This window comes from Heterodontus francisci, chromosome 30 (assembly GCF_036365525.1).
Source record: "Heterodontus francisci isolate sHetFra1 chromosome 30, sHetFra1.hap1, whole genome shotgun sequence".
NCBI lineage: Eukaryota > Metazoa > Chordata > Chondrichthyes > Heterodontiformes > Heterodontidae > Heterodontus > Heterodontus francisci.
The window spans coordinates 33,503,095-33,519,763 of NC_090400.1; the positions used below are offsets into that span (position 1 = coordinate 33,503,095).

A 16,669-nucleotide genomic window follows, 5' to 3' on the forward strand; every position below is an offset into this window, starting at 1 on the left:
AGCTGTTATGGGGTGCCAGGATTCTTTTCATTCAGCTTCAGATTACCCTGTATTCCAATGCCCTATAGAGTAAGGTGGTCTTAGCTTGACAAGAAGTAGGTCGCTTGTTTGTGATGGTAGGCTGTGTGGCTTTCTCTGGTTAAACATCAACACTGCTCCATTGCAAATTGGTTGTCCCTAAGCCTCAGCTCTGCCAACAGTGCCTAATTTATCTGGACGTGAGTAGGCTGTGTCCTTATGGGACAGAGTTTGTTGTCTACTTAATGTCAGGATGGGCATCTCAGAAGCTTGGATTTGGAGACTCTTAAACACCATGATGGGTTTCTGTGTGTGTCAGATACCTGGCTGCCTAAAATCAAGCCTCTTCTGTTATGAAAGTGCTTCTGTTTTTTGTTAAATATATTTTTTGAGGAATTCATAGTCAAACTGAAGAAATGTTGGAGCAGTTTTTTTCCAAGAGGGTCATCAAGAGGATACTGAAAGGACCTGTTTGACAACAACATTTACTGGTTGTCACATGACTCAAATTAAAAATAGATACAGAAACCCTGGAAACTGGGGAAGATGTGTGCAGAGAGGTGACAGGTCAGAAGGTAGACTTTCTGTTTCCAGCTTCACTTTTGAACTGTTTAAAAGGGGTAGGAGTTTAAAAAAAATAAACCTGAAGGACAGAACCCCAGCTCAGCCTAGCCTGTTCCATCTCTTTAAAAAGCCTGCAGAAAAGGGAGAGAACTTCCAAGGAGAGAAGAAAATTCCCAAGGAAGGAGAGAAGACCACAACCCAGCTCAGTTTTCCAGCACCTCTCTAAAAGACCCTGAGTTGACTGTGTCAACTCATCTCGTCTCCTGTCCTCAAAGAAAAGCCTACTAAATTAATCCTCAATGCTGCCTGAAAAGAACTGTTCTAAAAGATCACAGTGACCTGTCTATGTGTACTTGGAGGCCAGATTGTATGCCAGTTTTGGAACACAACATATCTCATCTGCTGTTTCTTCAAGAATGAGCAAGTATTCAGCCCAAGTGATTTTTTGTCTGCTTTCTTTGTAAAAGAGCTCTAAAACACAAATTCCTTTATTTTTCCAGTCAACCTGTGTGTGTTTGTTTGTATGTGTGTGTGTGTGTGTGTGCATGCACGCACGTGTGTGTGATGGCCTAAGGTAAAAAGGGAACTTTAATATTTCAATCAGTGTGTTTATGCTTTATTTCATTACTGGTTAAGACTTATTTTATAATAAACTGATAATTTTGTTGTCTGTTTAAGAAACCTCGTTGGTGTGTTTTATTCCAGGATAAAAATAGAGTATATAATTGACCGTATAAGTGTGATGGAATATAGGTATAATAGGCTTAATTAGGTAGAATTTAGATATAGTTAATATATTATATCTTTAGAAATAGAGTTTGAATAAATGGTCAGTTTTCAAGACACACTGAAATTCCCCTTTAAGAAGGTAGGTTTAGAAATGTCAAGGTCCCTGTTACAATACAATGTGAACCAGAAACACCTTTTAGGTTGGGAAATCCATTTCAGCATTTCTGTTGCTAAAGACTTGGAGGATAAACACACATTAAAATATCCTGTGTGACATCAGTAAGAGGTAGCAATAAACTTAATTGATAGTGTTGGCGATGTAGACAGATCGACTCAAAAGGTTGTTACAAGGTAACATAAAAAACACAATTACACATAATAAAGCAATACTTATAGGAACAAGAGGTCAAGTAAACACATTTTGACCAGATAAATGCTCACAACTTCAAGAGCAGGGGAATTCCAGTAAAACATTAAGTGGAGATGTTAGTTAATGATACTACCGAATATGGATTTTAAAAGCAGGAAAAACACACACAGAAAGGTAACACCTATATGCTAAACAGTCAGATGATACCTTAGAAACAGTATAGACATGATAGTTTCTGGAGCAAAAATTAGAAGTGTTGAATTCCTCAACAATCCTTCTCACCCTATGGCATACTTCAGGAATTTAAGGTAAAAGTTTACTTTAAATTTTGATGGATATTCTAAAATGTTTTGCTGTAACATTAGCAAGGTTAAACTTTTGGATTCTTTACTAAAAATAAGATTATGTGTTACATCTCTTAGTAATATTTGATATTGTAATATACTTATCCACTTAAAAGTGTATTACATGTTAAATTCTTTGATAAGTATATAAAAGTTAATAAATTATCTCATGTAGCATTCTGTATACAACTACAAGAACCCCATTGCTGTGTCTCTTTAAGCGGAGAGATATGTATTGAAGAGAGTTTCCCAGACCTTTATAATACCTGTGATATTTATGATTTAGCCATAATTATTTTTAAAAATAGGCTCTTTGAAAGATGGTAATATTCTCTGTTAGTTTTCTTTCTTTGAGGGAAGACTAGTTCAATTCTTTGGACCCAAATAAGTGTCTATAGGAATTTGTCTAGTTTGAACTTAATTAAAAGAGATTCATAGGGATATAATCCTGATTTGGTTTAGTCCCTATAAGGGTTAAAGTCATAAATCACTTCATCAGTAATTGAGAAAATTGAAAAATATGTTGTGACCTATGTAGAAGTGGGACTAGAATAAAGAGTGCACTCCTCCCACCTCGGTCATAACACTTCCCATTTCTATTCGGGGGAAACAAAGTTGAGACAGTTTAAGGTGACAACTCAGTTTTATAAGTATCTTTTAAAATTAAAAATGTTTTTTAAAAGCAGAAGTACAAGGTTTGTTTCTGATAAAATATTTTCAGGTCTTCCTGATCAAAATACGTTTTTATTGAAACATAAACTCATAAATCGAGATTAGGCTTTCCAAAGTTCCTACTTTAAAATCCATTCAGAAACCTGATAATGCTTACCTGGACTTCCTTTAATTTCTCCCACTTTGGCTTAACAAAGTAATTAATTCCATTTATAGCTCCTGGGAGTTGCACATTGTTAATGAGGATGGCAAGCAGCACTACATAAGGGAAGAGCACGGTGAAGTATACAACCTGGTTACAGAAAATGCCAAGAAAAGATCAAATGTTAGGTTAAAGTATGCAGTTACCTGTGGGATGTATCTATCTATTATTCTTCCTACTACTTTTCTTCTGTATCCCACCCAACTCAGGTCCCTCCTCCAGCTGTTTGGTTGCAATCACAGAGTGTAAACTACCCATGTTACTCAACACGATCTGCTTTTGTGCTGCAGCTACTAGAGGCTGAGGTGTTTGTAATTTCCATGCGGTAAAAACAACACCAGTATCACTTCCTTTCCGAACTGTATTGAAATATCAAAAACAAATGGGACTTGAAGCGCACAACATGAGGCATTTAACCTTTGGACTAATAGAGATTTTAAAAGGATAAGTCCATATAGTGATACTCCACAGTTGGATAGCTTGCCAATACATGAAGAATGGGTACCAGCTAGTGCCCATGGAACCATATCTCACCAAGACCCAGTGCCTTTAGGAAGTTGGGGGAAGAAAATTCAAGGTGCATGAGGGGAGACCTTTAAACAGATGTCAGGAGGAATACAAATCTTTTCATGCAATTGCAAATGGCTTGTCAGAAGACATTTGATGCAGTTCTACTAAAATTATAGCACATAGAATTGGAGGGAATCGTAAGAGTTGCATTGAAATTTATTTGGGAAGTCAGCAGTAGAGTTCTGGGATAAAAGAAACAACCTTGGATTAGCCAGCATTCCATTAGTCTTTTTGATTATTTTCTGTACCTGTTCATGACAATTAAATGATCTACGTAACTGCCCCCCTCCCCCAGCCCCCCACCCCCCCACCCCCCACCTCCCTGCCAAGTCTCTTTGTACCTCCACTGTTTTTAGCTTTTCACTGTTTAGAAAGCACTCTTCTATCCTTTTTAGCTCCAAAGCGGAGGACCTCACACTTGCCTACACTGAAATCCATTTGACGCAGTTTTTCCCATTCTATTAATATCTCTCTTTGATATTTTATGCTTCCAGCTATATTGCTTACAATGCAATCTTTGTATCGTCAGCCAATTTGGATATGTGGCTTTCTATTCCATCATATATGTCGTTAACAAATATGGTCAGTAGTTGAAGCCCTAATACCGATCTATGTGGGACACCACTAGTTACATTCCGACAATTCTAGAGTACCTGCCTTAACTAAATCTAGAAACTTAGTAGCTGTTTCACATTTCTCCCTTTCAAAAAATACATTGAACTTGATCATATTACGATTAGATAAATGTTCACACATCATTAGGCTGTTAATTAAATCTGGCTACTTACTCATTACTAAATCTAATATGGCATTGTTGGTTCTAGGACATTTTGCTGCAGAAAACTATCCAAGACACACTCAAGAAATTCACTACCTTTCTGACATGTGCTAGTCTGCTTATCCCAATCTGTATGAAAGTTAAAATCCCCCATTAAAATCACTCTTCCTTTGCTACATGCTTGTCTAATCTCTGCATTTATACAATCTACCACTACACAGATGCCATCAGGGATCTACACACACCTCTCACTAATTTATTAAAGCCTTTTCTATTTCTTAATTTGACCCATAAAGTCTCCACTGTCTAGTTTAGTTTTAGTTTAGAGATACAGCACTGAAACAGGCCCTTCGGCCCACCGAGTCTGTGCCTACCATCAACCACCCATTTATACTAATCCTACACTAATCCCATATTCCTACTACATCCCCAATTGTCCCTGTATTTCCCTACCACCTACCTATACTAGGGGCAATTTATAATGGCCAATCTACCTACCAACCTGCAAGTCTTTTGGCTGTGGGAGGAAACCGGAGCACCCGGAGGAAACCCACACAGACACAGGGAGAACTTGCAAACTCCACACAGGCAGTACCCAGAATTGAACCCGGGTCGCTGGAGCTGTGAGGCTGCGGTGCTAACCACTGCGCCGCCCTACTTACCTCTTGTTTTCTCCTCTCTTACCATTGAAGTTATTTCATCCTGAATCACTATTGCTCCACCATTTCCCCTTTCTTTCTGGTAATCCTCATAACCAGTTGTATTTAATTCCCTATCCTGACTGTCTTGTAGCCATGTCTCAGTAATGGCTGCCATGTTATACCCTCCAAATTGAATTTGTACCACCAGTTCATTCAATTTGATCCTTATATTTGTGTGTTTGTATAAAGAACACTTTATTTAACACTTTTATTTGGGCCACACACCCTAAACAATTATTCTGCTCTAATGTATTACTCACCCATTTCTTATTTCCCTCTCCTGGTTTAATTACTTTACATCTTTTAGTTTTCCCTTTATCTGAGGTACCTAAAGCATAATTTCTGACTGTAACTCAATTCCCTTCCCTTTTGTTTGTAATGAGGGGAATTGATAAAATAAAGATAGGAATCTGAAATAAATGGATATAAACTCAATTAATTTTAATTTTAAAGTTAAAAATATCCAGGAAAAATTACTTCACATGAAGGTTGTGAGATTGTGAAATGCACTTTCCAGAAGGCCATATGTGCATATTCAGTTGAGGAATTTGAACTGGAGATTGATATCTAATTGCAAGAAAAGGGTATTAAGGGACAATGGAGACAGCTCAGGGTTCTGGGAGTAATAACGATAAAGAACTGCCATGGTTAACATGTTTGATGGGCCAACTGCTGCTCCTGTGGAGCTTAATTTATTTATGCAGCACTGCAACGTTAAAGAAGCATTAGAATATTGATGACATAAAATGCATTTTCAAGAAATGTAGTGATCAGATATTTGGTGCCTGTAGCTATGAGCTTCTTCACACATCATTTATGAATTAAGTGACTGTGTAAAATGGAAGTAATGTGTTAATTAACACAAATCTCATTTTCAGTCTCTAAGCTTCCAGCTGACTCAGCAATTCAAGAGCTAGCCGCTTCAAATGAGAGAATTTCTATTCAGATTTAATGTTAATTTCCCAAGTAATTAAATGGTCTCAGCCCATCGTTAAACTACTAATAAAGGTAACTACAATACTTCCAATTCACTAATCACAGAACAAAATGATATGATGATACTACTGCAGCAAAGTACATAGGTTATATTAGTTAAGTTTTTGATACAAATACTGGCATCAATTTTAACAAAACAGAATTTAGCCCTGTATAACTGTTACCCAATGGTGTATTAAATAATTTACTAAAAGTTCTTTTATATTTTACATCATAAGAATTTTTACTTTTCATGTTATTGAAAAACACTAATAAAAACATTTCTTAAAATTATCATATTTATAATTTTGAGATTAAAATCAAACAGGATAGTTTTACCAGTACTCAAATCGTTTTCCTCTTTAGCATAAAAAGTCTATTTATTGCTTTACATTTTTCATGGCTCCTGTCCATATATTTTATCAACTATAAAGTATAATTTAAACACCACTGGACTAACTAGAAAATGAAAATCAGCCAATGAGTGTATATAGATTTTCAGAAAATAGTTGACAAGTTATCTCACAAAAGGCTTTTTAGAAATATTCTGGCTTATGGTGTAAGAATAAATGTAACTACCTGGATAGAAGTTGGATTGCACTACAAGAAACAAAGTTAGGGTGTTGCAGAAACCAAAGAAGAGTTGAAAGTAGTGTACCCACAGGGTTGGTGCTGGGTCCACTTTTGTTCTTGGTATAGATAGATGATTTGGATTTATATATAGAAATGTGGTTGACTCTTAACTGCTCTCTGAAATGGCCTATCAAGCCATTCAGTTGTACAAACCACTGCACAAAAGTTGAAAAGGAATATAGCCGGCTGAAACACCAGGTATCGACCAAGGCACCAACAGCAAACCCAGCCCTGTCAAATCTGCAAAGTCCTCCTTACCAACATCTGGTGCTTGCACCAAAATTGGAAGAGCTGTCCCACAGACTAGTCAAGCAACAGCCTGATATAGTCATACCTGCGGAAACATACCTTACATCCAATGTCCAAGGCACCACCATTACCATTCCTGGAATCTCCTGTTGCTCCGGCAGGACAGGTTCACCAGAGGTGGTGGCACAGTGGTATACAGTTGGGAGGGAGTTGCCCTTGGAGTTCTCAACATTGACTCTGGACCCCATGAATTCTCATGGTATCAGGTCAAAAATGGGCAAGGAAACCTCCTGCTGATTACCACCTACTGTCCTCCCTCAACTGATAAATAAGTACTCCTCCATATTAAACACCACTTGGAAGAAGCACTGAGGGTGACAAGGGCACTGAATGTACTCTGGGTGAGGGATTTCAGTGTCCAACACCAAGACTGGCTCATTAGCACCACTACTGACTGGGCTGGCTGAGTCCTGAAGAACATGTCTGCTAGACTGGTTAGGCGGCAGGTGGTGAGGGAACCAACAAAAGGGAGAAACCTACTAGACCTTGTCCTCACCAATCTAGCTGTTGCCAATGCATCTGTCCATGACAGTGTTGGTAAGAGTAACCGCCAGACAGTCCTTGTGAAAATGAAGTCCCGTCTTCACACTGAAGATACCTTCCATCATGTTGTGTGGCACTACCACCATGCTAAATGGGATAGATTTAGAACAGATCTAGCAGCTCAAAACTGGGCATGCATGCGGCACTGTAGACCATCAGCAGTAGCAGAATTGTATTCAACCACAATCTGTAACCTCATGACCCGGTATATCCCTCACTGTACCATTATCATCAAGCCAAGGGATCAATCCTGCTCCAATGAAGAGTGGAGGAGGGCATCGCAGGAGCAGAACAAGGCATACCTAAAAATCAGGTGTCAATCTGTTGAAGCTCTACTTGCATGCCAAACAGTGGAAGCAGCATGCAATAGACAGAGCTAAGGGATTCCACAATCAATGGATCAGACCAAAGCTCTGCAGTCCTGCCATATCTAGTCGTGAATGATGGTGGAGGAGGCTCCACAAATATCTTCAATGATGGAGAAGCCCAGGACATCAGTGCAAAAGAAAAGGCTGAAGGATTTGTGACCAACTTCAGCCAGAAGTGCTGAGTTGATGATCCATCTCAGCCTCCTCCTGAGATCCCCAGCATCACAGATGCCAGTTTTCAGCCAATTTGATTCACTCCACGTGAAATCAAGAAATGGATGAAGTCACTGGTTACAGCTAAGGCTATGGGCCCTGACAACATCCCAGCAATACTACTGAAGACTTGTGCTTCAGAACAAGCCGGGCCCCTCGCCAAGCTGTTCCAGTACAGCTACAATACTGGCATCTACCCAAAAATGTGGAATGTTGTCCAGGTATGTCTTGTCTACAAAAAGCAGGACAAATCCAATCCGGCCAATTACCACCCATCAGTTTACTCTTGATCATCAATAAAGTGATGAAAGGGGTCATCGACAGTGCTATCAAGCACCACTTAAACACCAACAACCTGCTCACTGGGCTCCTGACCTCATTACAGGCTTGGTCCAAACATGGACAAAATTCAGGTGAGAGTGATTGTCCTTGATATCAAGGCAGCATTTGACAGAGTGTGGCAGCAAGAAGACCTAGCCAAATTGAAATCAATGAGAATCAGGGGGAAAACTCTCCACTGGTTGAAGTCATAACTAGTCCAAAGGGAGATGGTTGTGGTTGTTGAAGGTTAATCATCTCAGCCCCAGGACATTGCTACAGGAGTTCCTCAGGGTAGTATCCATCTTTAACTGCGTCATCAATGATATTCCCTCTGTCTTAAGGTCAGAAATGCAGATGTTTATTGATGATTATATGGTGTTCAGCACCATTCACAACTCCTCAGATACTGAAGCAGTCCGCGTCCATATGCAGCAAGATATGGACAACATTCAGGCTTGAGATGATAATGGGCAACTAACATTCACGCCAAACAAGTGCCAGGCAATGGTGATTCCAACAAGAAAGAATCTAACCATCTCCCCTTGATATTCAATGGCATTGCCATGACTTAATACCCAACCATCAACATCCTGGGGATTACCATTGACCAGAAACTGAACTGCAGCAGCCACATAAATATTGTGGCAACAAGAGCAGGTCAGAGGCTGGGAATTCTGCGGTGAGTAACTCACCTCCTGACTCCCCAAAGCCTGTCCACCATTTACAAGGCACAAATCAGGAGTGTGATGGAATAATCTCCACTTGCCTGGATGGATGCAGCTCCAACAACACTCAAGAGGCTTGATACCATCCAGGACAAAATGGCCCGCTTGATCAGCACCCCATCCACCACCTTAAACATTCACTCCATCCTCCATTGATGTACAGTGGCAGTCATGTACCATATACAAGATGCACTGTAGCAACCCTCCACGTTTCCTTCAACAGCACCTTATAAACCTGCGATCTCTTCCACCTAGAAGGACAAGGACAACAGACGCATGGGAACACCACCACCTTCAAGATCCCCTCCAAGCCACACACCGTCCTGACTTGGAAATACATTGCCGTTCCTTCACTGTCGCTAGATCAAAATCCTGGAACTCCCTAACAGCACTGTGGATGTACTTGCACCAGATTGACTGCAGCAGTTCAAGAAGGCAGCTCACCAACACCTTCTCAAGGGAAATTAAAGATGGGCAACAAATGCTGGCCTTGCCAGCGACGGCCACATCCCATGAAACAAATAATAAAAAAAATTATAGGGAGCATAATCTCTTGACGAAGACACAAAAATAGGGGTTTTGGCATATAGCGAGGGGGACAGTAAAAGATTAGTTAACAAGGTTCAGACAGGTCGTAGATGCAATTTAGAAGAAAATCTAATGGGTAGACATTGAATAGTGTGGATGACCACTGTAACTTAGGAATTTAAATACATAATTCCCAGAAAGTGCAATTGCAGGTAGATAAAGCTTTTAAATAAGCCAACAACATTTTGGGCTTTATAAATAGGGACATAGAATATAAGTAAAGAAGTAGTGATAATTTTGTGCAAAATATTGGTTGGCAATTGTCAGGAGTACTGTGTGCAGTTCAGGGGTGCTCTGTTATAGAAAGGAAGTTGATGCCAGGGGTTAAAAAGACAGTAGTTATGAAGGGCAACATGACATACTCTGACTAGTTCTACTGGAGCTGAGAGGGGTAAGACAATATTTCATAGAGAGTGAGGAGAGAAGTTAAGATAAATTTCTTTCTGCAGAGAGAAGAAAGAACTTGCATTTATATATTGCCTTTCATGACCTTAAGCCTTAAGACATCTCAAAGTGATTCACAACCAGTGAAGTATTTCTGAGGTGTAGACAATGATGTAATATAAGGAAATATTTGCGCAAAACAAGACAGCAAAAATCTGTCTTTCAGATTTTTAGTGGTGTTGGCAGAGGAAAATACAGGGGTATGGAAGAGAATGGACAGTGGGTTTTAATTCTGGATTGTTACAGCAAACAGCCAGCAGAGATATGATGGGCCAAGTGGCCATCTTTTACATTCATAGAATCATGGAGTCATTACAGCACAATAGGATACCATTTGGCCCATTGAGTCCATGCCAGCTCTCTATACAGCAATCCAGTCAGTCCCATTCCCCCTTACTATCCCCATAGCCCTGCACATTTATTTCCATCAAATACCCATCCAATTTCCTTTGAAAATCATTGATTGTCTCTGCTTTCACCACCCTTTTAGGCAGTGAGTTGCAGGTCGTTACCACTCGCTGCATAAAATGTTCTATTAGGGACAAAGAAGGTGATATATGCTTAGAGGTGCAAGGTAAGGCTAGAATATTTAGTGAGTACTTTGTATCAGTGTTTATGAAGGAAGAGGATGCTGATAAAATATCGGTAGAAGCAGAGATGGTAGCAGTAATGGATGGAGTGAAAATTAATAGGCAGGATGTACTGGAAAGGCTGACCATGCTTAGAGTGGATAAGTCACATGGTCTGGATGACTTGCATCCCAGGTTGCTAGAGGAAGTGTGAGTGGAGATAACGGTCGGGCTTGCCATAATCTTCCAATATTCCCTAGAAATGGAAGAGCTACCAGAGGATTGGAAGGTGACAAATGTGACACCTTTGTTCAAGAAAGGATGTAAGGACATTCCCAGTAACTACAGACCTGTCAGGTTAACATCATTTTTAGAAAGGTTTTAGAAACAATAATCAGGGAAAGAAATTAACAGGTACTTGAAGAGGTTTGAGTTAATTAAGGAAAGCCAACACAAACTTCTAAAATGCAAATCGTGTTTGACTAATCAGATGGATTTTTTTGATGAAGTAACAGCAAAGGTTGATGAAGGGAATGCATTGGATGTTGTCTATATGGATTTTAAGAAAGTGTTTGACAAAGTGTCAATAAAAGGCTGTTTAACAAAAGTGAGGCTCCTGGAATAGTTGGGTCATTGTAAGCTTGAATAAAAAATTGGCCGAAGGACAGATTACAGCAAGTCGTGGTAAATGTTCTAAACTTGTATTATTTTAATGAGTGCATAGACGAGGTACAGGAGGAAATCTACTGCTGAAGGAACCATACTCAAGTGAGAGGCAGGACCTTTTGGAGACTGGGGAGATTTAGAAAATTAGGAAATAAAAGTGAGGCATGATAGAATGTATAGTAATAGATATTTTTATTTTTTGGTTTATGTCGTAACTTCTGAAGATAATTAGCATATCACAATTCTAATTAAAATTTATCTTCTGCTGTTTGATAAAATATACAGTATTCCAAATAATAAGCCATCTATATGAGAAAATATAATAACTGACTGTAAACCTACCTTTCCAGTCCACGTTACCCCTTTAAATATACAGAAATAAACAATCACCCAGGCAAGGATGAGGGGACCAAAAAGTTCCCAGCGCATATTCCCAAGGTTATCCAGACCATTTGTCTTCTGCAGAACATTGTAACTAAACAAATGAGGCAAAGATAATGTAATCTCAGTGATCACAATTCATTCACAAGTAGATTTTTCTTCTCCATTGCTGGTAATGACAATAAGTAGAAACTGAGATGAGAAAAGATAGTTGAAATAGAACAACTAAAGTGAAAAACAACAAAAGATTAGAGTTGTCCAGACTTTTCAATGTTTTTCTCAAAGTAACATAGAGACTTGAATTCATCTTGAACAGGTGGATCTGAGGAAAAAGCAAAACAAACTCTACAGAGAGGGAGGGATTATCTGTGACACTTTGTGCATTGTAATCTATCTGTATTTTCAATTAAACATTAAAGCGTTGAGTTTTCACAGACAAGTCATATAGAATCTCAACATGAAATGTCCCAAAGCAAATGCTATACACAAAGAAGACGACAGAAGATGCAGCTCACTGTGATTCCTTGTGGAATTCTTATCACTGACATGCAGCAAGAAATGAATGCAAGAAGCTAAATGAGATTTCCCATGTTTTAGTTAGTTGTTACTGTTTAATCACTTGTGCCTGGATGAAACAATAAAGCAGATCCGTGCTCTGCAACTAAATGTTCAACTGAGGTAACCTAAAAAAGAAGAAAAACCTTCAAATTATATTAAATGGAAGCAGGGCAGATACTGCTTAAGGGTATTTATAGGAAGCAGACCAGAGAATTTTTCTATGGTATACCACATGCAATCTGTGGCTGCTATACTTCATGTTTCGATTAAAAAAAAGGATATTAACAGTGTAGCTGGATGGTATAATGAATGAGTTCAGGTATTAGATGTATGAAGATAATGAGATAAATAGCTATTTCTTATTCTTAACCTTTCTTATCTCATATCTGACGAGGGGAAAATGGAATCACGAGAATGAAATCACATTTACACACAATATTCATGGAAGCCTCCATTGTTACACTCATAGAAATTATAATCTCAGTTAAACACCATTGGGTACATAATATGAGTCCCAAAGAAAACCCTTCAAAATTGACCATCATAGTTAAAAATAATAGTAGTATTACAATGGAGAACCGGAGCATGGGATCCATTATTGTAAGGGAAACGATGTGGCAGTTGAACTCCCATCACAAGCTAGAAGATAAGAAAGTTTTCAGCTTATTTGTGATTTGTTATTGGGATGTGAGCAACACTGGTTTGGCCACATCTATCGCCCGTTCCTAGTTGCCCTGAAAAGGTGGTGGGTCTTGCTATGTTGCAATTATTTGTACACCAGAATGGCTTGCTCAGTCACTTCAGCAGGTATTAAGAGCCAAGCATGTAGTGTGGACTAAAGTCACATATAAGCCAGACCAGGCACATGTGGCAGGATCCCTTCAACTGATTTAACAATATAATGGCTCGGAGTTTGGGGTCAGCTACAAATCAAGGTTGCTCGCTGCTGACCACGAGTTAAGTCTCACTTAGAAATCTAGTGATCTCTCTGGCTAGAATTTCACCTTCAGTGCCGGGTAGTGATAGTGCAACTGAGTGCAGCGTTCTTTCCTGGGCATTCCGAGTATGGAGCAGCAGTGATGTCATCAGGCTGGCCAAGCAGCCAATCACATTAAAGGATTTTCACAGACAGGCAAACAGGAAACAAAAAGCAATAATCACTTTAAAAAATATTTTGCATACAGCAAATTAAAAATTGGGACATACACATGGGATGAAGCTAGTAGCTAAAATATACAGAGAAAGCTTCTTAAAAAATGTTATTAAAAAATTTTAGCTTAAAAAATCTACTAATTAATCATTAACAGCGCCCCACGATTCTAAAATTATTTTTTCAGGACCAGTTCTGTTGTTCATCAAATTCTATTTATCACATCACCATTAAAAACCAAGTTACACTTAATTGAGTTAGGTGTAAATTTTTAATGGGTTTCAAACAGTGATGTTGGAGCAGGAAAGTTGAAATTATCACTAATTTCAGTGATTGTCCACTCTGGAAGGGACGGTGGTGGTGGGGCCCACAACATCACGATTTCCGTGCTAATGTGCGCATGCCCGACATCCTGATGTTGTGGTCAGTTTCAGAGGGGTCAATCCCCCCCACTCTGCTCATACTGTTTTAATGTTGTTAGTGATAAGGTAACTAATTGCACAAGGTTACTTTCAATTTTCCCCTTAGCAAGTTCTATCTTAACATGGAATACATGTTCCCCAAAAATGACTATGAGGTTGGTAAAGCAAAATCTAAACCTTCCAAAATTATATTTGTTGCCATTCACCTTTTACAGAGGTACTCTTCCAATTCGTTTTCATTTATTGATTTCAGTTGTTTACCAATTATTGAAATGAGGCTAAAGGGTTATAGTTGCCCAATATGGTTTTGTTAACAGTTTGAATATGAAAACTACGTTTGTCTGAAAGGAATAGACAGTCATACTGATGGGGTTGGATGAAGTAGGGTGGAAGAGGGCTTGTGTGGAGCATAAACCCCAGCATAGACTAGTTAGGCTGAATGGCCTGCTGCTGTCCTGTACATTTTATATAATTCCCTGTTTACAGTCTGTTGGAATCGAACTGATGTTCACTGATTCCCTCAAAATGCAAGTCAATGCTTTGACCAATCTCTTCCCATATTTCTCCAAGTATTGCACAGACAGACCGAAAACAAAACAGACAATAAAAAAATATGAACTATCTGCCCTCTGACCTTAATGCGTGTCTTTAGAATCTTTTTAATCTGATTAAGCAATAGCAGTGATTGAAAGACAATGTACGACCCAGAAAAAAACTGATAAGACATCATGAATAGATCTGGAAGCTTATGTCTCCAAAACTGCACTAGCAGCACTATGGAACTACATACTGGCTTCCACATTCACCATGTACAATTAAAATTGAGAATAATTACAACACTTAATCAACTAATTTCCATACGTAGATGGAAAGACTCGTCTTGTCTTAGTATCCTGGGTACTGTCATTTCTAAGAATGTTTTTAGAGTTCTAAGGGAGGTGGTGCATATGAAAGACTGGCTGGTTTTGGCATTTACTCTGCACTCACACTTAGCTGGAAAGGGGTAACATTTTCCTCAAAACTAATGAAAAATGATTATCTGGCAAAATCTTTTACTGACATCTGCTAAGTGGGAAACTCTAAAGCTGATTTACTTCAACATGTTAGAAGCCATGGACTAGAAAAAATAACTGGAATAGTTAATGTTTGAGTGCTGGGAGGTAAAAATACTAACAATACCATTAAAGAAATAAATGAAGTAATAAAGCAGATGGTAAAATTAGCAATTAAAGAGGATTGTAAAGCTGATATGAATAATAAAGCAAAGCACTTGCAGCAAGGAAAAGAGTTCCTTTGATTGAGACAGTGCAAACATTGGTATAGAATGAAATGTTTGGCATCCTTCCATTTATGAAAGATGACGGATATGCAGCAAACAATCCATTTAGGTGGGGTGTCTTCTCTTGGTGCACCTATGTTGATGGCTCTGAAGGCCAATCCTTGAGAGGCAGGTTCTGCCACAAGTGCTACATGTGAAGTTGCCAAGTAACGCTGTGAGTTGTTGTTTTTGATGTTGGCACCTTGTGCCAAGCTGCTGTAGCAACTGGTCATTTTGGTAGTGCACACCAGTCCACAGGATGTGTTGCCATTTCCCTCTTTTGCCAGCTATTGACTCCCAAGTGCGATAGTAGACATTGAGGGTCTTCATGTTACACTTCCAAGCATCCTTGAAGCGGAGCTTGAATATAGTATTGAATGAGTATAGTATAGAATGAATGTGCCAAGCTATTCAGTGCACGATAAAGCTCTAACATGCTGCAATGGCAATTTCAGAGACAAATGATGATTGGTAGCTTTATAACATGTTGGAATATTTTTTTAATGCAGCCATATACGAATTAGGAGCAGGAGTAGGCCACTCGGCCCCTTAAGCCTGCTCCACCATTCACTAAGTTCTTGGCTGAACTGATTGCTCCACATTCATGCCTACCCCTGATAACCTTCCACCCCCTTGCTTATCAAGAATCTATCTATCTCTGCCTTAAAAATATTCAAGGAAGAGAGTTCCAAAGACTCACGACCCTCTGAGAGAAAAAAATTCTCCTCATCTCTGTCTTAAATGGGTGACCCTTTATTTTTGAACAGTGACCCCTAGTTCTAGATTCTCCCACAAGGGGAAACATCCTTTCAACATCTGTCAAGACTCCTCAGGATCTTATATGTTTCAATCAAGTCACCTCTTACTCTTCTAAATTCCAGCGGATACAAGCCTAGCCTGTCCAATCTTTCCTCATAAGACAGCCCGCCCATTCCAGGTATTATTCTAGTAAACCTTCTTTGAACTGCATCCAATGTATTTACATCCTTCCTTAAATAAGGAGACTAATACTGTACACAATACTCCAGATGTGGCCTCACCAATGTCCTGTATAGATAAATGATAACATTCTATTAGCTTTCCTAATTATATGCTGTACCTGCATACAAACCTTTTGCGATTCATGCACTAGGACACCCAAATCCCTCTGCATCTAAGAGCCCTGCAAACTCTCAAGATTTAGATAATATGCTTTTTATTCTTCCTGCCAAAATGGACAATTTCACATTTTCCCACATATCCTCCATTTGCCAGATCTTTGCCCACTCACTTAACCTATCTATATCCCTTTGTAGCCTCCTTATGTCCTCTTCACAACTTACTTTCCTACCTATCTTTGTGTCATCAGCAATTTAGCAACCATACCTTCAGTCCCTTCATCTAAGTCATTTATATAAATTGTAAAAAGTTGAGGCCCCAGCACAGATCCCTGTGGCACACCACTCATTACATCTTGTCAACCAGAAAATGACCCATTTATGCCTATTCTCTGTTTCCTGTTAGCTAGCCAATCTTCTATACATGCCAGTATGTTACCC

The 16,669-nt window shown here is 39.0% G+C and overlaps 1 protein-coding gene across 2 annotated transcripts in view; it reads right to left on the reverse strand.

Annotated features, from left to right (window-relative positions):
* Positions 1–16,669, reverse strand: part of si:ch211-283g2.1 (sodium- and chloride-dependent GABA transporter 1) — a 107,746-nt gene that overhangs the window by 38,941 nt on the left and 52,136 nt on the right. Inside the window, exons 4-5 of one of the 2 annotated variants that reach the window (XM_068010328.1) lie at positions 11,645–11,777; positions 2,855–2,989 (exon numbers count right to left, since the gene is read on the reverse strand). In XM_068010328.1, the coding sequence (XP_067866429.1) occupies positions 2,855–2,989; positions 11,645–11,777 (268 nt within the window). The remainder of the gene's footprint in view (positions 1–2,854; positions 2,990–11,644; positions 11,778–16,669) is intronic. The other variant, XM_068010329.1, reaches the window with a different exon arrangement.